The 25,498-nt window shown below is 43.8% G+C and overlaps 2 protein-coding genes across 2 annotated transcripts; both read left to right on the top strand.

Annotated features, from left to right (window-relative positions):
- Positions 1-3: 3 nt before the first annotated feature.
- LOC117145066 (homeobox protein Hmx) lies at positions 4-9,042 on the top strand. Its single transcript, XM_033310580.1, has 3 exons — positions 4-1,269; positions 6,590-6,699; positions 8,193-9,042. The coding sequence occupies exons 1-3, from the start codon at positions 446-448 to the stop codon at positions 9,020-9,022; spliced, it is 1,764 nt and encodes a 587-aa protein (XP_033166471.1). The 5' UTR covers positions 4-445; the 3' UTR covers positions 9,023-9,042.
- Positions 9,028-10,195, top strand: LOC117145067. Its single transcript, XM_033310582.1, has one exon. The coding sequence runs from the start codon at positions 9,050-9,052 to the stop codon at positions 9,389-9,391; it is 342 nt and encodes a 113-aa protein (XP_033166473.1). The 5' UTR covers positions 9,028-9,049; the 3' UTR covers positions 9,392-10,195.
- The last annotated feature ends 15,303 nt before the right edge of the window (positions 10,196-25,498 follow it).

Raw genomic sequence — 25,498 nt, 5'->3', positions numbered from 1 at the left:
CGCTCTCCGGACACGAGACCGGGGGTTAAAAATCCAGAGACTGAAACAATAAAAACACTAAACGATCGCTTTGCCACACACAAACACAAGCACACGCACACATACACACGGAGACACACACAAACACTCGCATACATACAGAGACAGAAAGGACGAAGGACTCAGAACACAGAACTCAGGACTTGTGCGTCTGTTAACAGCCGCATTTAAATTCAAATGCGAAACGTTGATCAAACGGTGCAGACGTGTTTCTCCCAACGGTAGCGCTCGGCGTTTTCCCTTAACGAGTTTTTCGTGCCACGACTAAAGTGTACAAGGCTTGGAAAATTTTCTATTTTCCTAACAAATATATATAAAAAAGAAAAAACAAACACAAGTGCAAGTTGAAGAACAAAAGTGCTGAATTAAACATTTGAACTGCAAACCTAAGCAAAAATCTAAAGCCATGTCTTCCTCCGAAGCCGAAGTTGACATCAGTGTGGTGTCCAGTCCGGAGCCGAGTCCTTTGGGCGCCGCTGCCCGCGACAGTCCGCTGCTGGCCCGCTCGCCGGCCCGTTCCGCCGACGGCAGTTCGCCCCCGGCCACGCCTACCCATCGCTCCAATACGCCCAACACGGCCGCCGGCACGCCCACAACGTCCGCCACGAGCGGCAATCACTTCCATCACAGTCCCAGCGGAGGCGCTGTACCGCCGGCGGTGTTGCACCATCATCTGCAGCACCACCTGAGCAGCCTGGGCGGCCATCCGGTGGCGCTGCATCACGCGCTCCACACCTTTGGCCACTTGCATCCCGCACATGGGGCCACACATCCCGCCCTGCTGCAGCACGCCCTCACGCCCACCGGCCAGCAGCAACAGTTGCAGGTGCAGCAGCAGCACCAGCAGTCGCATGTCGAGCGCCTTAGTCCGCCGATGAAGAGTCCGGAGCGGAATGGCGGCGATGAGGTGCAGGGACACAGTCTGAACAACAACAATAGTAAGGCCCTCAATCACAACAACACTTGCGCCTCGGCGGCCGCAGCGGCGGCAGCAGCAGCGGTGGCAGCGGCCAACCTGAGCAACAACAGCAATGACAGCAACGGGAGCAGCGGGGGCGGCGGCGGCAAGAGCACCACCGGCTCCAACGGATTCACCAGCTTCTCCATCTCCAGCATCCTGAGTCGCAGCGAGCCGGCCAAGAAGAACGGCGCCGCCGGACTTATCACTCCGATCCCGCAGTTGCCGCAACCAGGAGCCGGCGGTCCACAGGATGCAGCCATGTTGTCCAGGTAAATAAAAACACTCCAGATTTGCATAGGAATTTGCTTTAATCAAACCAGAGGGCTACCCATTTTAAATGTGATTAATCTTGTAAATATGAAGTCGGTTTATATCTAAAAATGTTAGGTGTTAATTGCTTAAATTGAATCAACTTTTTACTTTGCGTTAGATTTTAAATCATTTTAACAATTTAATCCGCAATAATGGTAGTCCTCATAATAGACTTATATATTATTAGTTACTTTTGGCGATATTTAGCTATCCCACCTAATTTTGATCCGCAAGATATTGGAGAATTCAAAAATATTTACCAAAAAGAACTAAATCCTCGTTCTAAAAATATAACTTTCTAAGGACCTGCTTTATAATTTCAATCCTATAATTACTGATATTAAATGAATATAATTTCATATGCCCAAGGCTCTCCCATTAGTTACCTTTTTTTTGTAATAATAAAACCCACTCGTCTTAAGTACAAACCTTACCCATTTATTGCTCAGTGTAGGCGACCCAGATTAGGACGTTCGCCGGCGAACTGAAACCAAAAAGTCAAGCCTTCCCTCAATGAGCCGAATGCCCAAAGAGGCTGCCATTCCACTTGTTCGTCCTCGGGTTGGGCCAATTTTGTATAATCGTCCTAGGGGAAGACAAGGCAAGGTGACACAAATCTCTTCGCAGGAAGTGCACAAAGAGGAGAAATGGGATGGAGACGGACTGAGATGGTAGCCGGGAGATGGTCGATAAGCCCGAAAATTGTTGGGCAAACGTTACACGAGACATTAAGTGGGTGAAGATGCAAATGGCTAAAGTACCATGCCATTGTGCTCCGAGGATCTAACGATTCCAGCTTCCAGATGCCAGACAGATAAAGCAAATCCAATGGAACAGTTTTTAGTTGCTGACCTCGAATGTATGCAGAAAAGGGCCCAATTCGATGGTCTAAACCATTTTTGCCCTGCAATTTGGCCAGACTATCGAGTTACATAACATTTGTCAGATGAAATTCAATGCACCGCTTCGGGAATGAATGTGTAACCGACTGTCCGGCTGATTGACGGACTGACAATGCTCCAGTATCGTATGCAAAACGTGGTCCTTTCGAATGAATGAACCCTCAGTCCCTCCAAACTGACCCACAAAAACTGGTACGTTCCTACAGCTGTTTGTTGTGCGAATGCAACTTATTGATACACAATGTGCACTGGAACATAAATAAGTTTGAATTAATATTTTTACAATTTTGTAAAATTTAATTTGAAGAATAGTACTCTACATAAATCTATATTTATTTAGGTACTAATCATTAGTACCTATTATTCTTGGAACATATTCCATTGAATCAATTTAATTTGTCTCAGTGCACATGCGTTTTTTTATTCATTTCATTCATATCATAAACGCTGGCATATTAACCCCACTTAGCCGGCTTTTTGAGTGAGCGATCGAATTTCCAGGCAGCTCGATTAACGCATGTGTTGAATTAAAAAAAGAAAAACAACCAAGAGAATTTATAAGTTGCACTTTTATTTTTCGAGAGAGGGGTGGGGGACTCCCCCAGACGTTTTAGGCCCCGAACTTTTTAATAACGATCATTTTCATTTCATTTACGCGTGCCCGCGTCGCTGATCGTCTCGATAAGGGAAGTCAAGTTCTGCGGCCGAGGGTCGCTACTGTCCCAGTCAACTGGACTGTGGCCCGTGCGTGGTTACCCCAATTAAGGACCTCGTCCTGGACGAAGTGTCGCCTCCTGCTGCTTGGCGCTTGCCCAGCTGACGTGTGGCTGCCTATGTGACTGGCTTATCAGCTGATCATCATCGGGCGGAATGATTAATGCCGGGGGGATATGAATACGAGTATGAGCACAGCAACTTTGCTGAGTGATCGTTTAATAGTTTGAGCCGACTTTCTCCACGAGCTCGTCGTATTTTGACAGTTGCGCTTACGTTTTTAATTAGTCGCTGGGCTTTCCCTGCAGCCTGTACTTAATTACGATTCAGTCGGACGAGCGGGGGATTCGAAAAAGTTGCGGAGCCAGATAGCAGGAAAAAACCATTGAAGAGGTGTAACCCGATATGCTTGTGAGTGGACTGGAAACAATGGGCAACGGCGAACGGAAAGGGTGCTCCTGCATTGTCCTTTTCTCCCAGGATGACGCAAAAAGCAGACGATGACATTATAATTACACACACACACACATACAGAGAAAGGTATACATATAGTAATTACAATCCAATTGCAATCGCAGTGGCAATTGAGGACCTAACCAATCCCATAACATATCTCTTCATCTGCAACTGATTTTCGGCGCTGAGGGGATTAGTGTTCAGTGGTGAAATGCCTTTGATTTCTTATCGCGATGGTGTGGTGGGAACTTCTATGGTCGCAATTTAATCAAAACATATTCTGCAGACCATCAGATGCATCCAATCCGAGTCTGCGGCTTGACTTTGCCCCTCCTCTCGGATTCGCCGGTCACGTGTCATTTGGCGGGGCTTCCCATGGTGGCAAATCGACAAAAGATGAAATAATAGCGAAAAACTAATATCATGCTCTTCACAAATGTCACCATTTTCGGTTACTTTGTTTAGTCGTCTCAGATCAGTGGGACACCATAGCCTAAGCCGCTCCCCAGGCACTAGACTATTGCTAATAATCCCGTTTAATGACAAAAGCAAACTTCGCTGCCCATTCGAGTGTTTAATATTTTGCCTACTTTTGCGGCCAAGTCGAGAACCCCTCGAAAACTGCTCGAAAACCCGTACCGTTAAATGTCAACAATGTAACATAAATTCCTAGTATCGCGAGGGGAGTAGGGAATTTTGGAAGGGGAGATCCCGCACGGGATGGACCAATTAGCGTGTGCAAATCTTTCATGCATGAGCGATTCCTAAGCGGTTTTAGGGCTCACAGATCGGTTGGCCACACAAATTTAAATGGATTTATTTAAATCAATTTCGCTAATGCTAATGCAATCGTATGAAAAGTGCGGGTAATAACATTTGAATTGGTTAATACTCCACTCGTTGCTTAACTTAACCCCAGCCACTCGGTTCACATCACTTTGAACTTTCGCTTGGATCTCGACACAAAGAAAGCCCCACAGATGGCTCGGGGACATCAAAGTAGAAGCTCATGGCCAACCAGAAACCGATGTTCGACGCCATGTTAAACAACTCAATTGCACAGCCCATTCTATGCCTCCCATGCTCTATGATGGCAAGGACAAAGGGATCCCAAGACGCGGAATTATGATGGGTGAGCCGGGGCGAAAGGAGCCCAAAGCGAGAACCGCAAACAATTCATTAAAAGCTAAATAACAAATGCATCAACCCCCCTAAATATCCACCACATTTGACAGCCCGGGGCGGATTGGAGGTCTACGAGGGTCCAAAATGGGAGCAGGAGTGACCCGGAGCACCGCACCCACTTCTAAAAACATGGCCGTCCGCTTCCGCCGCAGCATGACACCAATGCAAATGGTCGTGGAAATGAATACCCAGCTGTCCGCGGTTTGCCGTGGGCAAATTTATTCAGTACTTATTTCATTAACAGCGCGTCGAGCTCTTGATTTGCGTAATTAGCCGAGCAAATAGCTACAAGCTTTTGTTTTGATTCTTCATGGCGACCAACATCGCACAAATTAGCCCCAGTAATTGAGGTAATTTCTTTTGTCCTTTTTTTTTGCCTCCATCTTGTCCGAGAAAATGGTAGGATTTTGTCGTACTCCCTTGTTCCGAATGTACCATAATATTATAAATATATTCTAGTAAATTATAGTACACTTACTCTTCCAAATTACCTATAAAATCACAGATTTAAAGGCAAAATAGGTAGTTTTTACTGTGAGTATCTATATATGCACCATATTATAGTTCAGATTCAGTCAGATTTTTCTCGACGTGCTCGTAACTTGAGAGGACTTCCTTCTATTTTCGAGTTTCTGCGGCTGTTTGGGGTCTGGCTTCTGGGTGGGTCGAAACTAGCCGAAAGCCAAAGCGGCTTTCTCTCAATTGCCGCTGTAAACATGAAGCCCATTAGAAGTGATTTGAGCTGGCGACTTGGGGAAGCCCCTGAAGGCTCCTCCTCATAATTCGCCAGTCCGGGCTGAAAGTAAACTTAATTGAAAATCATTACTGCTGGCAAGTGAAAATGGAAGTGGGAATCGCTGCAAAGAGAGCGACTGTGGCTATCGCCCACCTGGCTATTGATTTCCACACCTGATGCACCCTTGGCCGCAGCGAAAGAGGTCAACTAAATGTTAATGTCACACACACACTCGCACACACATTCAGCCTTTGCTGTCTGAGGTTCGGTTGCAGTTGCACCCTCGAAAAAAAAAGAAATCACAGTCCGAGCACGGGTCACCTGCCCAAGGGGTCAAAGTTTGTCAGGGGGTAGAGCTTAGTCCAACCGCCCGGTGAAAGCGAAATGCGAAAGCAAAACGAGCTCAAGGGGTAGGCACTATAGAATACCATTCCATGCCACACCATATGCTACAAATTGGCATTTTAGAACGGTGAGAATGCATTTCGTGCGGCTTACATTTAACACCAAAGTTCAGTGGGTGCGTGGGAAGCTTAAGAGTCGGTAAATGAAATGAATCAATCACAATCGGGGAACATGAGCAACTTTGGCCAATTACATTCGCCCCGATTTCACCAGTCGCAAAAAAAAAGAACTGGAAAATCCCACCCAACTAACGCTCCCAAGTGCGAATATAGAACACATTATAAGGAAAAGTGTTTCGTCTTGGCAGCATAAATAAATAAAATGTATTTATAAAGATGCTTTTAAGCCAGTAAGTTAAGAAGGTTACATACACAGCTGCACAGAGAGAAAAAACCAGTAAAACTGGTTCGTTGAAAATATATAAATCAAAAAGTATACAAATCTGAAAAATATATGTAAACAAATGCAACTGTACATAGATAATATTTGGATAATTCATTTAAGAAAATTTTGATACTTTAAAATTCTTTATAAATAGTAGGTAAATATTTTTACAGTGTGTATTTATACATATATATGTAGAGGCAGGGTTGAGTGGGCCAAATTCTTAACAGCTGTTGTCAGTTATGGGGTTGTTAAGGGTCGCCAGCCTCCTTGATTTTCCCTCGCTTTTCCCTCCGGCGAACTTTGATGCTTCAACTTTCTTAGGCTGAACAACTTTTGGCCGTCGGCAAAAATGGTAAATGCCTAATGGCCTCTTAAGTTCGGGCCCGCATTACCGGGGAATGGGGCCTTTTCACGTCTTGATTTTCGGGCAATCATCAGAATGCATAATTGATGGCGTTATTAACCAATATTTTCGCTTCTCTCTCCTTGCAGATTGGGTTTCATATCGCAGTGGGGAGCGTTGGCCGGTCGCTATGCCGCCCTGTGTCCGCCCGGATGGCCCTGGGCCCCCCAGCGACTCCCCTTCCACAGTCCTACTCATGGTAAGTTGATTAAAATCGGTCAGCGGAGTTACCGCCATTTCCCATTGCAAATTAAAACAACCGAACCGAACCGAGCCGACTGCACAGGGCACATGCCACAGCGGCTTAGCAGCCGTGTTGCATCCGCCTTTTTATTTCGCCAGGAATGTGATGTGTCAGGCATTCCTCACAGTACACTTAAAAAGAAATATGGGCTGCTTAAAGAAAGGGATCTCATGATATAAGTACAAGAATATATTAGAAAATGTATTATTATGAAAGTTGCATAAAAGATCTATAGGGAACCAGTGCAAAAGTCTTTCAATGTTAATTATTTTGATACTATATCAGCCCACTTAGTAGTTCTTTATGTGGTTTGGGCATTAGTTTCAATATGTTATATTAGAGAGTTTTCTGTGAGTGTTGCGGAATTCCGATGCGTTCGACTTAAAGTTAAGTTGTTTAGTTTCGCTGGCAGCGCCTAATCCCTCAAAGAATTTCGCCCCAGAAGCAGACTATGCAAATGTCTTAAGCTCACCCACACACGAAATGGCTTGAAATGGAAGCCAAGCGAGACGACTGCTTTAATCGTCATTTGCAATTAATTGCAATTTGTAATCGAGTATCGAGTTACGGACAAAGCGTTTGACATGTTTCGCAGCAGAGCGAGTGTAATTGCAACTGCAACTGCAAGTGCAACTGCAATTTCAGTGGCAACATCAGGGAGCGCTGTATAAGCCCGTTTAATTGGCCCCTTTGGCATTAAGAGTCGTTGCAATTGCATTTGTTCATGTAAATTGGCTTAAGTTCATCACCTTGTGCTGCCACTCCGACTATCCAGATATCCAGCTATCCAGCTATCCGACTTTCCTCATGGCTAGTTGAGTTTTCCGGTCTAAAGTTTGCTGGCGGCGTGCTATTAAGAGATTTAATTTTTTCTTCTGCTCGAAATCCATTCAAGGCAAATTACGGCAATTTAAACTTTTCAAATGAGATCAAAACTAAAAGCTTCGATAAAAAGAAAATCGGCCAAGCTGACTGACAGCCATTTTAAATGGTAATTTAATGCGCAGACAGAGCAGGGATTGCTATGCTATATTATACCACCATCAGTTCGAGCATAGGTATACCATATATATACATACACACATCCGTATAGATATTAAGGCACACACATATACTCTTGGCGTCTGCGCTTTAGGAGCCCACAGCAATCACGAATGACACAAGAAATAAAAACGCTGGGGCGACAAGTGTGAGGTTAAGTGTTGCAGCTTAAATCTCTGCACACGGATACACAGATGCACAGATACACAGACACGGGGTATCTTGGAGTAGTAGCAACCCTTAGTAGGAACCACCCCAAAACCACCCGGCACACCGCCACCCACAGCGACTGACAAATCAACTAACACAATTTGAGTCGCTCTCCGCCACGCTCGCTCTCTTCTAACGGTCTTCCTCTCACACGCTTCTCGTTCTCACGCTCATGCTCTCTCTCTCTCTACTTGCAGACAGCTCCTCGACGAACACGACCGAGAATCCGCCATCGCCCACTTCCATGAGCCCGAACAACAACAATAACAACAGCAACACCACTGCCAGCTCGAACCAGGCCAGCAAATCGCCCTCGCACCACCCACTGCACCCCCTGTACCACCCACTCGGCTCGCAACAGCAGCAGCAACAACAGCAGCAGCACCAACAGCATCCACAGCAGCAACAGCATCCACAGCAGCAGCAGCCTCACCAGCCCACCACGCCCACCAGCAGCAGCAGCAGCGGAGGCGGCAGCAGTCTGGCCCACCATCCGCATCCGCATCTGACCGGCTCACATGGCGGATACTTGCTGCCCAGCAGCTCCAACGAATCCGACGAGGAGGGCGAGGAGATCATCGAGGAGGATGATGGTACGGATGGACCCTCCGACAGCTCCTCGCCACATGGCGATGGCAACTCGAAGAGGAAGAAGAAAACCAGGACTGTGTTCTCGCGCGCCCAGGTCTTCCAGCTGGAGTCCACGTTCGATCTGAAGCGCTACCTCAGCTCCTCGGAACGAGCGGGTCTGGCCGCCTCGCTCCGACTGACCGAGACGCAGGTGAAGATCTGGTTCCAGAATCGCCGCAATAAGTGGAAACGCCAGCTGGCCGCCGAACTGGAGGCGGCCAATATGGCCAACATGGCGCATGCGGCACAGAGATTGGTGCGTGTGCCGGTGCTCTACCACGATGGCACCACGGCCGGATTTGTGCCACCGCCGCCGCCGCATCACCACCCCATGCAGTACTATGCGGCCGCACGCAACACCAGCCCCCCGCGACCCCCGCTCTCTTCGCTGGTATAGGGAGTGGGGTGCCTGGCGACGGCGCCAATGTCGCTGCTGAAGCCGCCCAATTCCATGGCCCATCCGCCCCATCCGCAGCCACCGCCGCCGGCGCCGCTCCACATGCAACAACGCACCTTCCTGGGCTGCGAGCAGCTGACGGAGGCGGACATGGACTCCGACTCGGAGCATGAGCGCAGCCACATGATGGACGACGAGGATGCCGCCATCGATGTGGAGGCGGACGAGGAGCAGGAGTCCGCCTCGCCAGTTCCATCGGCCACGTCCCCCAAGAGCAGCCTTTGCCTGGAAAGCAAGGAGAGTGCTGGCCAGCACAAGGAGCTAGCTGCTCCGGCTGTGGACAAGTCCGGCAACCAGAAGGCCTACTGAGCCCAATCCAGCCAAGTGGATGCACGGAGGAGAAGTCCTTCCCACGTTGTATGCTTCAGTTTTTCACATATGGAAAATATAATGAATACAACGCGATTGGGGTCATGTAATAGAAACTGTGTTTGGAAACGCTGAAATGTTTTGAAAATTCCACAGAATTCCAATATCTTACATTCCAGGATTGAGAAATTTCCATATCAGAAATCTCATTTAGATAGTGTTTCCACTCCGTGCCGGACCACATCAATTGGTTTCAAGTTATTATGATAGTTTGTTCCTAAAATAATCCCCTGTAAATACGAACAACTCAAGCTCCTTGTACATTTGAATGTCTCTTGCTCAATAAGTTTAGGCTTTTAAAAATAACCCCACACCATGTGTACATACATACATACATACATAAATATATATAGATATATATATATATATATATGCCGATCACAAGCGGATTGTGTGGGGCGCTTGGCTCATCGTGTCGTTTTTGTTTTTGCTTTTGAATCTTTAAATTGCTGGTCAAGTGTAGGCTAAGTTCGATATGCTAAGCCGATTTGGTCCCTTTGGGCGATTTGGGCAATTATTGTTAGTCTAGTGCTATTCGTAAGCTGTGTGTCAAGCAATTACCAAATAATTAGTTAAATTATTTATATTTTTAATCGAATGCTAACGTAATCCAAACTTCAACTGAAACCAAACCAAACTCATTAGCGTGCACACACATTCACATGAGATGAAATGAAATGCGTATAAATATACAAATAACAAACTATATATAAACATATTAATAAATTATATAAACAAATAACATCGAAATGCATTTTTATTGCTTTGAGGGAGTTTCATGCTTTAAGATAGATACATATTTTAGATACCGTTAATGGTATCCTTCAGATTGTTATCATAGATGGTATAAGATACTATATTGAATACTATGTTGTTTATACATTTAAAAGTTCCTTGGAGATAGAAACTTAAACACTCCTCTGCTTCCTGTTCCAAACTGATCCCAATCCCTTTGTGCGAACGCAGTCGACCTTTGCGCGCATCTGTCCACATTCATTGTCCTTGCAACGAATCTTGTGCCCGCCCAGGATTCATGCTCGTGTATCTATGCGATGTGTGGCAATTTGCTGGCATTTGATACAAATGTTTTTCCATGCGGATTTATCCCGCCCACTCGCCCACTTTTGCCTGAAAGCGACGGCAAGCGCTTATTTGCGTTTAATTGCCAACTCAAATAAACCCGTATATATATATATGCGATATATATATGTGCTTGTATATCCTTTTACAACAATGCCGGAAAACAGAGGAGAACAGCTTTTGCCACAATTGCTGCAATGCATGTTGGCGCTTTTTGTTTGTTTATTTGTTTTTGCTCGCATTGCAGGCGTTTTAAGTTGCCATTTATTGTGCAGTTTGTTGCAATTTAGTCGCGTTGAGCCCCCATTTCCTGGCCCTCTGGGTCCTTTGGGCCGTTTTCAGTTTCCAGTTACCAGATACCAGCTACCAGCTACCAGTTACCAGTTTCGTTCGCTTTCACGTCGCTTTCGCATCGCGTGTTAAATTGCAAAAATAAATTGCGAATTGTGCGGCGCGCAAATAAATGGCAATAAAAATGCATAAAATGCCTTTTTTCGCTATGCCTAACAAACGGCGGCGGCGAGTTTGAATTACCAAACGCCGCCATAACTGTGATTCAGTGGTATATCAGTATATATGTATATGTTTTGCACTTATAAATCAGTATATCTGGATGCATAATTATAGGCGATTGTGTGGAGTGTTGCATTTCACACGACTGCGCATAAATGGAGGGCGTTAAAATGTTTTTATTGTACGAATAAATGTACGTATGACTGTTTGATGCGCTTAATTTGCAGCCAATCGCTTGTTTATTGGCTTGTATTTCATCCGGTCGGTAAACCGCTGAAGGCCGTATTTCGGATTTTGTCTTTCGGATTTCGGATTTGGCAGCAGCACTTTAAGGATTGCCAATGCTCTGTCATCTCGGAGAATTGTGTAATCAAAGCTTTGGGGGGCAATCCGAGATCGCATAAAGCTGCTCTCGGGGATTAGGCTTTCCGTTTGCGTCCTCAAAATGAATTTCGCCACAATGGGACCATCGTGGCATTGTCCATTTGGCTTTCAGTTAAAAGCCCAAAAAAGGGGTTCATCCTTGCTATTCCAGCTGGTTTTTATTTTTTTTCAAACCGTGTGCAAGCCAACTGAACAAATTAGGCAACCCTTTATTCGGCCAAACTCCTGCCATCGGATGCTACTCGCAACATTTTTGTATGGATGCAGTCAAGTGCTTGAGCATTTTATTTAAGCGCATGAATGGATTTGGCTTTCCTTGGCTGAATGCGAAATGTGCCCCGAAAAAGGAGCAGAGCGGAGAAAAAATATTTCAATTCATCTCATAAAATGCCTCGAAATTGTAGCGAAATTATAAAAATTGCCTGTCCCCAGACAACGAGCACTTTGGTTGGCTGCTTTTTGGCTGCTGCTGCTGCTGCTCTCCATGAATGCAGCTTGGCTTTTTCGTCCTTTTTCGTCCTTCTGGGCCACGTTTGCTCATATGTAAAGTGAATTGTTTGGGCGGATTTGGGAAGTCAGTGGGAGTGGCAGGGGCTGGCTGGATTATGAGATCGCTCTTATTTTGCAGGGTAGTGAAAGGTGAATATGCCACGACTAAGATATGGATATCACATCTAGATATATGAGACCCAATGTTAATAATGTGTTAATAATGGAAAATATATAATTTTCTTGACCAGAAGCCACATGAATTGTCTGTTATATATTGTATATTATTATTGCAGGCTAACTGAAATTCGATTCATTTTATACTTTCTATACTTGTTCTTCTTTTCGGCTGTTTTGTAAATTTTATTTTTCGTTCTCATATGTCAAGTGATTTTTTGCAAATAGCAGGCGCCCGAAAACGAGAATGGTGGCCAATTTCGAGGGCGGGTGGTACTGGCGCTTTTGGCAGACGCTTTTTTGCCTGCAGTAATTTCTTAATTAGCTTGCGAACACAATGTGCTTATATACCATATAGTACAACATATATCTCACAGTTTTTGGGTACTGGTAGTGGTTGTGGGTATGTGTGTGTGGGTGTGGGTGTGGGAGTGGGCGTGGTGGTGCACCATTTGCCAAAGCCAAGCGGCTGGGTACTTATTTTAATTGCAGCCTTTTGGGGCATGAAGTGGCGCAACTTGGCGCACAGATTCCACGCTATCCGATTTGCTTCATATACATTTATCTATATTTGTGTAAGGACTTCATGGGAATACCAAATAACAAATATATAATAGACAAATATGAATAGCATATAATAATTAATAGTATGGATATGGTTCTAAAATAGTGTATAAGACAATTTTAAAAACTTGCTTAAAGTTTTAAAACTTTAAAATATGCCCTTTCTTTCTGATTATTCCTAAAAGACGTCAGCTTGACGTTCAAATTTATTCAATATTTTTTGCTAGTTTAATATTGAAATATTTACATGTCCAGTTTATTATATGTTACTAACATCAAATAGCGTACTTTTTTATGGTCCTGGAAATGGTTGGGCAACTTTTTGACAGCTCTAAGGACTCGCATAAATGGAATTGGCCAATGGCCCTCGACATGTTTTCTGCCTCACTAGCCATTATGTTTATCTATTTTTGTTGACAGTTCAATTAAGTACAATGGCCACAACAGTTAAATTACGCTTAAAAAAAGGACTCGCACACACAAGGATGTCCTTTTTGTGGCTCGCTTTTTGCCGTTTGCTGTGGAGTGTCAGTTTGGACATTATGCCCGTCGCTCTTTGTACTTTATTATCCATTTAGCACATTTATTTTTATTTCCCACTCGGCGCCTGCTGTTGTGGTTGCTGCCAGTGTCCTCGCATTATCCTTGCTCCCTATATCCTGTTCCTGTTTCCTTTGCTGTTTCTGTCGTTACGGCCGCTGGTCAGCCCGCAAATGTGGGCAATTTTTGCTCATCGCGATGTCCCTTTTTTTATGGACTTTATTTTTTACCAGTTGCGAGTGCGTAGTTTTTGAGGGGGTGACTTCCCTGCAACTTCCCTGCCTGCAATTCCTGTCACCATAATAGGCTCATCAGCGTGGCGTCTTTTTTTATTGTAGTGCCGCTTTTATTTGCGATTGAGGTGATTTAATCAACTGACAGTTGTGTAGTTGCGAATGTTTTATGGCCCTAAATGGTCGGCGGAATGCTACTAACAACAATATCAGTTCCAAGTTGTCATTACTATTTTTATATACCATAGTTTAATGACCAACAATATGCTCTAATTCTTAAATGAAAAACTTTTAAATCATATAAATCATACTAAATAAATTATTGATATAAAAAAGATCAAGCTAAAGGGTTCTTATAAATACTATTAAAAGGTTTGCATAACAAGCGTGTTATACTGAAAATATTGCATAGTCAGATTTAGCATTGTACATATTAATTACTCAATAAATATTATTATGTTTATGTACCTTAATATTTCTTATTGTAAAAACCACAAATTCTTTTTTGCCTTGTGATACCTTTAAGTTCGTCAGATATTTTCTGCCTAAAATCACGTAATGATTTTTCCTAGTGCAGCAAGCGACCAAAATTTCCCAGCACCTCCGGAAAATTCAGCGGTGCAAGATGAGCCTAAGCCGTTTAACTAGTAATTACGACGCACAGGCACTTACGGCCCAGCGAATGGCATTAGTTTCCAATTGCAGCGCCGAATCGCACTCACAATGGCATAATCAAATTCCATCTCATTACGCGACATATTGTTGTAAATTAATGCAATAACACAAACAATGTCTCGCATGGCGTCTACCGGGAATCCGGTCTCTCGCTCGGATTTCAACCGACTCCCGGCCAAATCGAGTAGAAAAGTGCAAACGGGGCAAGTCGCTGGCTAATTACGTGCACTTTGCCGCTCGGATTACACACGGCTCCTATCCACGGAGCAACTCCAATCCGCACCGGAAGCGTCCTGTTTTTGTGAGGCGTCAACTGTCACACACTGGCAAACACTCATTCGACGAATCGCAGGACGAAGGACGAAGCGCTCTCAGCCAAATTCGAATCCAATTGAATAACAATAAAAATTTGTACTCCGCTGTTTGGTTATTCGATGCCGCGGCATTGTGTGTGCGTTTTGCTGCTGAATGCAGAGTGTACCTACAAATTATGTAGGCCGTGACGATTGCGAGTCCCTGCATTGCGTAACAGGAAGTCAACAATGACGTAGCAGGAGCACAAGCAGGAGCGGGATCGGGAGCAGTGCATCCTGGATACAGTGTGTAAAATGGTTGTAAAACGCTTTTCAAATCTCACCTCCTGACCCGCTGCTTTTGCCCCTGCTGTTGTTATTGTCGCCGGATCGACGTGCTATTTAACGCCATTTAGCCTGAGGCCAAATCAGCGCTCAGCGGATACCGCTTCAACCCATTCCACTGCACTGTAAAAAAATAGAAGCACTTATTATCACATGGTTTGTTAAATTCTTTTATTGGCAAGCTAAACATGTGGCAAATTAAGCAATATGCATAAACTTAATACACTCAATTAAAATATATGTTATATATAAAATTTAATAAATATTTATTTATTATTAAAAATATTATATTTTTAAAATATTATTATAAATAATTGAATTTATCGTTTACATGATTTACGTGTCTTAAGTAACTAAATCTTGATACACAACATCTAGCTTTTTCTATGAACATAGTATCTAACAACTCAAACTAAGAATTTGGTTTGTACAATTTGTCTATCTTATAGGTTGTCAAGTCCTTAAATCTCTGTACGGTTCTGTAGCTCGACGTAACCCATTTGTTACTGGGTTCATTACAATCACACACCCTTTCTTCGAGCACAATCTCTCTTTTGCTGAAACATTTTAATTGCAAAAAATTGAACAAAGTTTTGCTCGTTGGCTCGTTTGGGCCGCGTGTTGCAACTGTTTGTTGACGCTTCTGGTTAACGGCAAGTGGGTATCATGGCAGTACGTCTGTAATGGCTACCCCATAGTGATCCCCTCCCTCGGAAAATCGGGTAAAGAATTACATATTTATTCAAAACCGCCGCAAGCACACGTTCGGTCACCGCCCATCGCAGTCGGGCATTGAATAAACCGAATTGCAAAATTGTAAATGAATAAATGACATCAAAAGCGTATGGAAAATGCAGAGTGCAGGGGAAAAATGGTGTGAAAATTACTGGTTACGCGACATGTTCAACAATTTCGGTGAATTGACTTTGGCAAGGGTTGAGGGGCGGTCCGGCAAATGGGTTCCATGCGGAGTGTAATTACACAACAACGGACTTACACCACTCCTTCTTAGTTCGATTCAGGATATATGGAGCGATAAACGCTTCAAATGTCCTTGAAGACTAACTTAACCAGTTCTCGTGGCAGTAGGTAAAAATCGTAGCTATTTACTATTATTTTTATAACTGCCTTGAAAAAAGGAAAGTTTGCATATTTGCAGCTTTCTCTTTTATTATTTAAAAAATGGTTTTGCATTGCATGACCACTCTATATTCAAAAAGTAACTTCAAATTCAAAATTTTCAGGCTTATACCTAATTTGATTGGCTAACACCGAGATTGGAGCGTCGAAGTGTGAAATTGAAGATTGGCGTTGCCAAATCATTTCTATCTGCTTAGCTGTTTTCATTTTTTCAGCCTTGGCTGACAGTCAAATTATGAAAAGTTACCTTCCAAATCCCCGGGGATGCTGGCAACTTAATGTAATTTATTATCGGAAATGCAAAACACTTGAACTGTGTGCCATGAATAATTCCAACACTCTGCTGCTTATCGGTTCGTTGGAATCTTTGCGGTTTTAAATTACCAATTTTCTAGCGCATAAATTGGCATTTAACCAATTGGACTCGAGCCGAAAACCAAATCAGAACCCAAAACCCAAAATTCGAACCTGAGTCCGAATGCGAACCCAAAACGAGACCGATTCCCCAAGCGCAGTCCCCTGGAATACTCAAGTCCAAGACAAGCAACCCACTTATCATATTAAACTATGAACAGAAGCCAGGAACCATTTAGCAAATCTTCACGTCCAAACCAACAAGCAACCCCCGGCACCTGCAAATGGGTCGGAATGGATTGGGATCTGATGGCTTGGCTTGGCTTGGCTTCGATGGGATTGTTTGGGGTGGCTAGGGCATGGGTATATGGTACAACCCAATTAGATGTGCCCGAAAAAGCAGCAGCAGCAACCGAGTCAGTCAAAACAAAATCAAGATAAAAGCGAAATTCAATCTGTCAAAAATAGATTACAGACCAATTATGTGCTCTTTAAGAGTGCCTTACCCCACTGTATCCATATGACAGCGGGGAGTGCTTTCAACCCAACCACCCAGCGACCCATCCATCTATGTACGGCCATCAGGCAGGATTTTTATATGGCAAGTTGTGTTTTTAGGGTCTGCGGCGTGTAATTGTGACTGCTGCTCGGCAGGGATGCGATGTATAGTAAGTTGTGAGCTCATGAACTGGTTGAAGAGGGCAAAAGGGGATTCTTTGTTTTTATTCGGAGTTGTCGTGGTGGGTTGAGTTCATTTAATCGACACCAGACAACGAGTGAGTAATTTGCCATTTAATGGCTCGACAAAAGTTTGTCCTATCTGGATAAATGCAGGATGACAAGGCTGTTCAGCCATGGAAAGCCACTAAAGAAGGGTCCCAATTAGGTTTTAACTTACTAACCGGGGGCTAATTGCAACTGAAACTGCATTCCCGAAAATCGAAAAAGTTTTACATCTTATAATATTGCTTATGGTATTTCCGAAAAGGAACACCTTATTTCAGAATTTGAGTATTTTTAAGGCATAACCCTTAAATTAAATGACAAATGGGTGCACATTTATCTGCAATCCAAGTAGAACTCTGAATTTTCATTACAATAAGCCATTTCCCGCACCCGTTTCCCTAATTCCCCGCTTATTGCCTGACCAACTCATCACCGCTCCCCGGCTTGGAATGGGAAATCACGGCGAAAAGTTAAACAAACATCGCATACTAATCCCGGGGATATACACACTCGACTTGAGGTCCCAAACCAATGTTTTCATATGATATCAGCAGGACTATAAAAGCACACTCATACACACACTCATTCGCATTCGCACACCCCTCCTCTCTCGTTGGCCACGACTACTTTGTTTCCAGTGCAGGACCAATCTCTCCGATTCCGATTCCGAGTCCTGCCAAGCAGTTCAACTGATTTGAGACTCCGGAGGGAAGGACAAACGGGCACCGGTTCAATTCTATTCAATGCCTGGCATTCTTTGTGTGTGTAAAGTACCATTTAAGGGTGATAATCGTTCGCCATTTGAGGGTGCAAAATGGAAAAATCATTGAAAGCGAACATCAGTTGGGAAAGGATGAAGGACGCAGGACGCAGGACGAAGGGGGCAGCCAAGATTAAAAGTGCATTTAATAATAGAGCAGCGGGTAGTGCGGGGGCAGGTGGCCTTGGGGAAAACGCGACCAACGTGCAACGGCCAAGGGGTATTACACTGGAAAAATTTAGACTTGCGAGCATTTTAAATTTAAAATAAAAGACAAAATATTATAGGAATACATGATGGATATCAAACTCTTAATTCTGATCTAAGAAAACTTTTGGCTAAAACGATATGCCAGTACATGGAACAAAAGATTAAATGTTTAATTTTTTTCTTGCTGTGTAATTCCTCGAGTAAGCTCCGAGTGGATTATAATGAACATCCAGTTGAGCTAAATGTCTCAATAGAGAACGTCAGCCACCCCTTCGTTCGTAAAAAACCTAATGATTCAGAATTATTTGATTGCGTGGGCGGTCTGTTGGTGGTTGGAGATTGGGTGTGCCCAACTGGGCGATGTCTGATGGGTGAAGGGTGATGATTCCTTCAGGATCGGGATGCGCCACCCCAGCTGGCAGTTAGCAACATATGTTGCCACATCCGCCGGCTGACTTATGTCGCTATAACGTGTAAAGTTGGTATAATTCCTGTGGTTGCCAATGTCTCTGGGTTCCTCAGCCCTCTGCCCAGTTGCACCGGTAGTGTATTTCGTTTAAAGTGCACTGCTCCTGCCTTATCCTGTATGTCCTGCCACTTCCTCCCATCCCCACTAGGGGGTAGGTTGCTTTCAATTAATTTGCTCTTTGATAAATCCGAGACACTTCCTGCTCGTCTTTCCACTCTAAAATGGAAAGTAATTAACTTGTATTTGTCAATGATTGTCTCTCAATGATTAATAGCCACACGTTTGGCTAGCGAGCGAAGGTGGGAGTGCATTTGGCTAAAACTGGCTAATTAGATGCATTTGTAGTGGTGGCGTAAATACAACATTCAATTTTCGGTGCTCTTTAACAATTGTAATGCACTTATTTTGCCCAAATGTAGGGAATATTTAAGCACTGACGTCAGCTATTACTAGACCATTTCTGTCAAAGGAATCTAAATCCAAATCCGAATCCGTATCCCATTCCCTGGCATTTTGATTTTGCGCACTTTTTGATTGATGACTGGCAGTGCCACGCCCATCTTCCATACCCCGCCCCCGCGTCGTCATAAATGAAAGCTATCAAAAGTGTGCGTCTTTTTTTCCATTGAATGGGCAAAGAAATCAAAAGATATTTGCGCGCCTTTTGGCGCACGGCTTAGACAAAAGGACAATGGCACGAGAGCAAAAGAGAACAGCTGGGCCAGGACATACATTTCATTTTTCTGCGTTTTTTTTTCGGGCCGTAGCCGTTCAATTGTTCGCGCTTCAATGGCGCTGGCAAATGCAAATTTCACTGAAAAGGCAAATCCCTTAAACAAAAGCTCGGCACACTCACACTCTCGCACGCACCGGGCGTTTTAGTCTAATGAAACTACGAGTTCCTTCAATGGTCGCAAAGCCGGCGACGCAGGACGAAAGGATGTGCAGAGCGATAAAAGTTTAGCAAGGATCCTGAGAGAATCTGAAGAAATGCGGAGCTTTTTCATGTGTGTCATCTGCCATGTTCGGTTGGAAAGATCACAAAACTTCTGTTATGTAGAAACTGCTTTGCATTGCAGTTATTTAGACATATTTAGTATAAGAATTTCTTTATAAAATTATACATATAACAAATGAATTTCGTGCATAATATACATAAATTTGCTTAAATAGTAACATTTTCTATAAATATATTTATATTTAATGATAGTCATACTAATACTTGGTTGGCAGAAGCAAGCTAGAATTTAGAGGAAATGCATCTTGATTTCGAATAATTTCTCTTAGTGCATTTTTGGATAGTGCAAAAGATGCACTGCGGACAGAATGACAAATCCGCGCAGCACTTGCTGTTTGGCGCTGAGGCGTATGGGAATCTCAAGGCGTCGCCGGCTGCCACTTTTCGCTGTCATTAAGTAAATAGAATGAGACGCCTAGATAGGGCCAATGTAGGCGTTCTGGCCTAAGTGATTAAAACGCCGCACAAGTGCAATTTGTCAAAGGATCCTGTTGGAATAACCCGACGGCATCGCCCGCCCGCTCCCGCAGTCCACAATTGTTCGCCTTTTTTCACGCTAAAGCAACTGAAAAACCACTTTGGCCAAATTGACAACAGGCGCTGATGTGCAGGGGGTTGTTGGCGGAAGTCCTGCCTGCTAACAGCATTTCGCCCAACAAATAACAGCCTTGACAGTCGCACCACCCCACCCCCACCACATTTCTCCAGCGACTCCCGCATGCGTTTAAGACCGCGAGTGCGAATTCTTCACTTCAATGCGCCATGTTCTGGCTTTTTGTTTGCTCTGAAATCCATTAAAAAATGCACAAAGTCGGGTAGTCAGGTAGCCCGGAGGCTGTCTCTATAAACAATGCAGTTGCCGCATAATGCCGCACAACAAGCCCCGCAAAAAGCACCGGTAGAAAATGTGGAAAAAAAATACTTGGAAATACAGGAAAAGAACAGCCCCCATTGCCTTTGGCTCTGGATCCACTTTTGTTGTCATTTCTTGCCCTGCGCTCCAGTAATTCATTTTTCCACGGACTCCATGTGACTGCGGCCTAGGCAATTGTTTTATGGCTGCACTATCTGGAAGCATTATGCTTTTTTAACTATATAGATCACATCGATAGGGAACAAGATTAAGTACCATAAATACGCATTCTTGTAGTTCCACTTTCTTGGTCCTATAGCTTAATTACAATCCATTAAACCTTTGAGGCATACTTACTATTGATATATGATTTGTATTACCATTCTTCGTTATTTTAAGATAATAATATATTTATATTGAATAAAGTGTATCTCAGACTTCATCGTTATCCTACAGATCGCATTTAAGGCCTTGGCTATTTAAAATGATGGTTCTTCGTGTCCGTTCTGTTAACAATACGTTATTGTTATTGCTTGCTTAACCGGAAATATTACGCATACGCCGCGTGTATTAGTTTTAATTAGCACACCGCTCGCAGTGCAGTAGGTTTCGACGCATTTTAGCCGAATGTTCCGAATGACTTCAATGGGTTTCTCGTGGACCAGCCGGCTTTTGACTGTCATCTGGCTGGGAGGCACATTCCTCAATTAATCAGCAGAAGGCACCCAGAAAAAGATGCGAGCGGTGGAAAAACACGGCTAACACAGCTTTTCACTTTGGCATATTGTGAGGCGACACGCCCCGACCAGTTGGTTAATGCTCCACCCGCCTTTTTTTTAGCCGGTATAACTCGTAACTGATTTGTGCTCTTTTTTCCACCGGCCTTGCTTAGATTTTGGCGGCGCACTGCAATGCGTCATGGTTGGGCTTCCATGTTCGGTCCTTTTTTATGCGGAACAGCAAGCAGGCAGCTTACTTTCATCAATGGTATTTTGCCATTTTTCAGCATTTTCGCTGACAGCTTGGCCCACAAAAAAAATAAAAAGTGGAAAAGAAAATCGCAGAGCAGGCGGTGGAAAAACGGCCAACAAATGCCGTAATATGTGCCGGCGGCCATGGCAAAAGAATTGGCCAAAACTGGTGCTCGGGAAATGGATTTGATTTATGTAGCTGCCGGGTGTGGGCGTGGTCCCGGTCCTGGGGACAGACGCCAGGTGAATGCTTTTTTGATAGACTCGAAATGGATACACGTTACAAGATGATAAAGCAGCAGCTCCAGGTACGGATGGAGCCCCTCCCACCTGCCCCCCCATCCGAATCTAGCCATCCGAGTGCGCCCACAAATTATTTAGGAAATCTGCCACTCATACAGAGCATTCCATATTCATTTGGCTGCTGGTTCGTTGACATGCCTAGCCAGATAAAAACATTTTTTCCATAGTATTTTTTATGCAGCTTCCACCAGCCAAACCCCCAACAAAAAAAAAATGTGCCTCTGTCCGTGGAGATATCTGGTTGGACGTTCTCAAATTTGAAACATTTTTTGTATGCTTGACGAACCAATAATAATTTGTATCGCACGGCTTTTAGTCATTTCTATGCCAACAGTTCGATCCCGACGGGGTGATCACTTAGAAAAAAGGATTTGGCAGCTTAGTATAAGGTACTAGCCTATATGGTGTATAAAATTTATATTACCACCGAAGATAAGTTAACTTTAGTTACTTTTGCTATTTGTGAAGCATGTTGACTATAACTGTATGAAGCAGATTAAATCTTTTGAATTCTAAACTTTATAAAATATTATACAAGCAAATTACAATTATTGGATTATGTTGTTAAGACTTCTTGCTGAAATTTTTATCCGTGCAGGACGAATGTCCTGGCACACGGGCTTATGACATGCAATTTTAATGGCATTTTCCGGATGCCACACTTTGTTTTTTCTGCGGTTTTTGATTACCAATTTCGTTTGATGTGTTTTAGTTTTTGGTCTATTTTAATTAACGAGCACAGCCCGAAACTGATCCGTGGGCTTTCCATACCAATGATTTGATGCAACATCTCCTGATATTTTCCCACTAATTACGCTTAGTGTGCTAATCCAATCGGACAGACTGCCCTCGATAGACACGCCGTTTGGATGAAAGGATGCGCTCAGGCATCAGACATCAGGCCAACCCCTTGCCCTGCATCCAGCACCCAACGCCCATCAAGTTGGTTACCTTAACCATCAAGTGGCCATTAAGAGCTTAAAACCCGACAAGGGCGGCCATAACCATTAGGAGCCAGCAGGTCTGCTGCTATATAATCATCGGCTTTTTGACGCTTCAGACGCGTGCCGATGTTGTTGCCATTACCGATGTTGTTTGCTGTCATCGGGCTTTGCGGACACGCCCACTTATTATATTGAAACAATCCACAATTTGTAGGGCTGCCGAGAGTTGCGGAGCGGAAAAACTCAAGTGGAAAATACCCAATCCGTACCCCGCCCCCCTCACATTTTCCCATCGCACACGCGCCCACGAGCGTGCGATAATTATGTTGTCATGCATTTGCGGCACGTGTTGGGCTGGGAACCAAAAGTATATTATAGTATGTACAGAGGGGTTCGAAGCTGCAGCCACAAGTATCCATATCCGTATCGACTTCCGCTTGCATAATTGCTACAAATATTTACCCAGATTTGGCTGCAACAAGAGGGTAAATATGCTTTCTGCCGGTTCAAGTGCCACTCGAATGAGGTACACTTGAATTAAAAAGTGGGATGTTTAAAGTAAAATCATATATAGATGTGTGTGAAACTCACCCCTAAAGATAGCAGGTTTTTTGGAAATATATTTATACTTATAGATACAATTCTTTGAAAAAAAATCCTGTCATTAAAAAACCTATAATTATACAATATGGGTGGTTAGATCACAATGTTCATTCTTTTTGTTTTTCCTTATTTTTTTCTTTTGGGTTTGTTTTTTTTCAGTGCACGCACCGTGAGAGCGCTAGAGTCTTTGGTAGTTCAAGAGCTCGCAGCCTCTTTCAGGTGAATAATCGCGACCTTTTCGTTCGCTCTTGTTGCCTGCTAATTGCACTAATGTGCGTAATTTATATGGAAGTGAGTGGCGTGCGAAAAGTTTTCGCCCTACCCTCGGATCTGGGATATTTATGGATCGGGCGCAAACATTTGGCCAGGCAATAATGCCGAAAGTGCCAAGCAGAGACTCGTAAATAGCGCCTCCCACAAGTCCCAATCCCCGGCCAAGATAGCCCCCATCTCCGTATCCAAGTCCTCCCCCCCAAATGTCGGATTTCGGATAAGGAGCATCCCCGTCCACCATGCCACCCCGATTCCCGCCTAATAGCAGGCAATGCCGCATTGGCCCCCGGGGAGCACACAATTTCAATAAATATTTCACTGCATTAGCCCCTTTCTGAGGGCTTGGCCAAATCCGGCCAGCGCGCAGCCTCAAATTGCTTTTTTGGTTCGGCAATAACGTGCATTAAATGTTTTGGCCATTATCATTTCTGGCCAACATCTCCATTAGCGAAAGCCAGCAGCGTTAGCCTATATGCTGACTCAGTCTGTAACTCAGGTGGTTGTTATGAGTTCGAATTTTAATTTATCAGAAATCAGTTTTATTGGAACAGAAAAAATAATATAATATTTAGAGAAACGATGACTACTATATGATAAAATTAAAAATTCATCACAAGTTGAACACTGAAACAATACAGATATGTTTAAGAATAGAAAATGCATTGAAATTCTTTTTAGAAAGCATCCCTATGCTTTTAGTCTAGGTGCAAGTTGCTAGATACCCTCTGAGCCGCAAATGTAGGAATTTTCGAGAAACAATGACAGTGGACGATAGACAACTGCAATTGTTGCACTCTTTTGCCTTTGCAGGCGGGCAAGAAGACGCATTGCGAATAGTTGCCTTTTGGCCAACAAAGAGCACCTTGATTGCCAACGAACACTACTCAACTGGGCTCAACTGAAACGGAGCGAACTTGGGGTAGAGCTTTCTTTCATTTACCGACAATAAATTTTCATTTTCTTGGTAAATCGTTCTGCAGTTGATTCCTATGTCCTGGATCCTGAGCCCTGACTCCTGAATCCCTGAGTCCTGATGCTGCAATATCCTTCCCTTGGCCGTCTCACATATGCCGCATTTTTGCACCACAACAATTCGGTTGGCACAGCTCATTGTCTTCTTCGGTTGTTCCCTCGTATGGTATGGTATATGGCCATGTCTATGGTATATGGTCTGGTTGCCGGCTCCCAACTCCGGCGGCAATTGCGATTGCTCACAAGTTATCCCAAGTGGAAATTGCTCGCTTTGCCAGCCGTTGTTGTTGGTGTCTGGGCTGGCAAATCGCAATAAAACAAAAGTGATTGTCAAGTGAATGCGTTTGTACTCCCACAACATACTATACGTATATATACATATACATGGATATTGCGGTCGGTATTCCCTCCTGGCCGTAATATGCAATTCATCATGTGCGCTCTGCTGCGTAATTCGGAGTGATTAAAATTGTTATTCATATGCACTTGATTGATGGATGCGAGGGTGTTATTATTGTAATCGACAGATTTGCGCTCGGATCGGCGGGCATGGTAATTGAAATGTGCTTATATTCCTGGGCCTGCCTTTTCGCCGGAGTCACGCTCATTTTTAAATGCTTTACAAACATAATTCCGTTTAAGAAGCAGTTCCTTCCGCCGCAAAGCCACACGCAATTTTCGACCAACACGCAGGTAGTTAATTAAGGGTGTGAACTGGTTGAGTTATGCGTGGACTTCTAGAGCCCCCATATATAAACATATATCCCCCGACTCGGCGAGGACGGCCAAATGGGCAGTAAATAATTCATTAGCGGCTTTTAACAATACATTTTTGTTGGCCACGCTAAATGACCTTTCCGGCCAGCCACTCTGCTATGCACGCAGAAAAAAATAATGATATAAAATAAAGTTGTTTATCTTATTTAGTAGTATTATCTAAAAGATAAAATAGTAGAAGATAAGATAGTAGAATAAAGAAATATGTTTGATCATTCAGATGCCTAAGAATATTATAGTTAGTTTGACACATTCTTACACCAATATTTTCTCAGTGTATACCAGCTACATGTATTTTTAGTTGGGCACTTATTTTAATGAAGCGGCAGCTAATTAGCTGCATCGGCTTTGACCTCTGAACCGCTGGCTTCATTAGAGCAG

The sequence above is a fragment of the Drosophila mauritiana genome, chromosome 3R (genome assembly GCF_004382145.1).
Source record: "Drosophila mauritiana strain mau12 chromosome 3R, ASM438214v1, whole genome shotgun sequence".
In the NCBI taxonomy this organism is placed as follows: domain Eukaryota; kingdom Metazoa; phylum Arthropoda; class Insecta; order Diptera; family Drosophilidae; genus Drosophila; species Drosophila mauritiana.
Note: the sequence above shows the minus strand (reverse complement) of the source record. Positions and strands in the feature narration are given on the sequence as shown.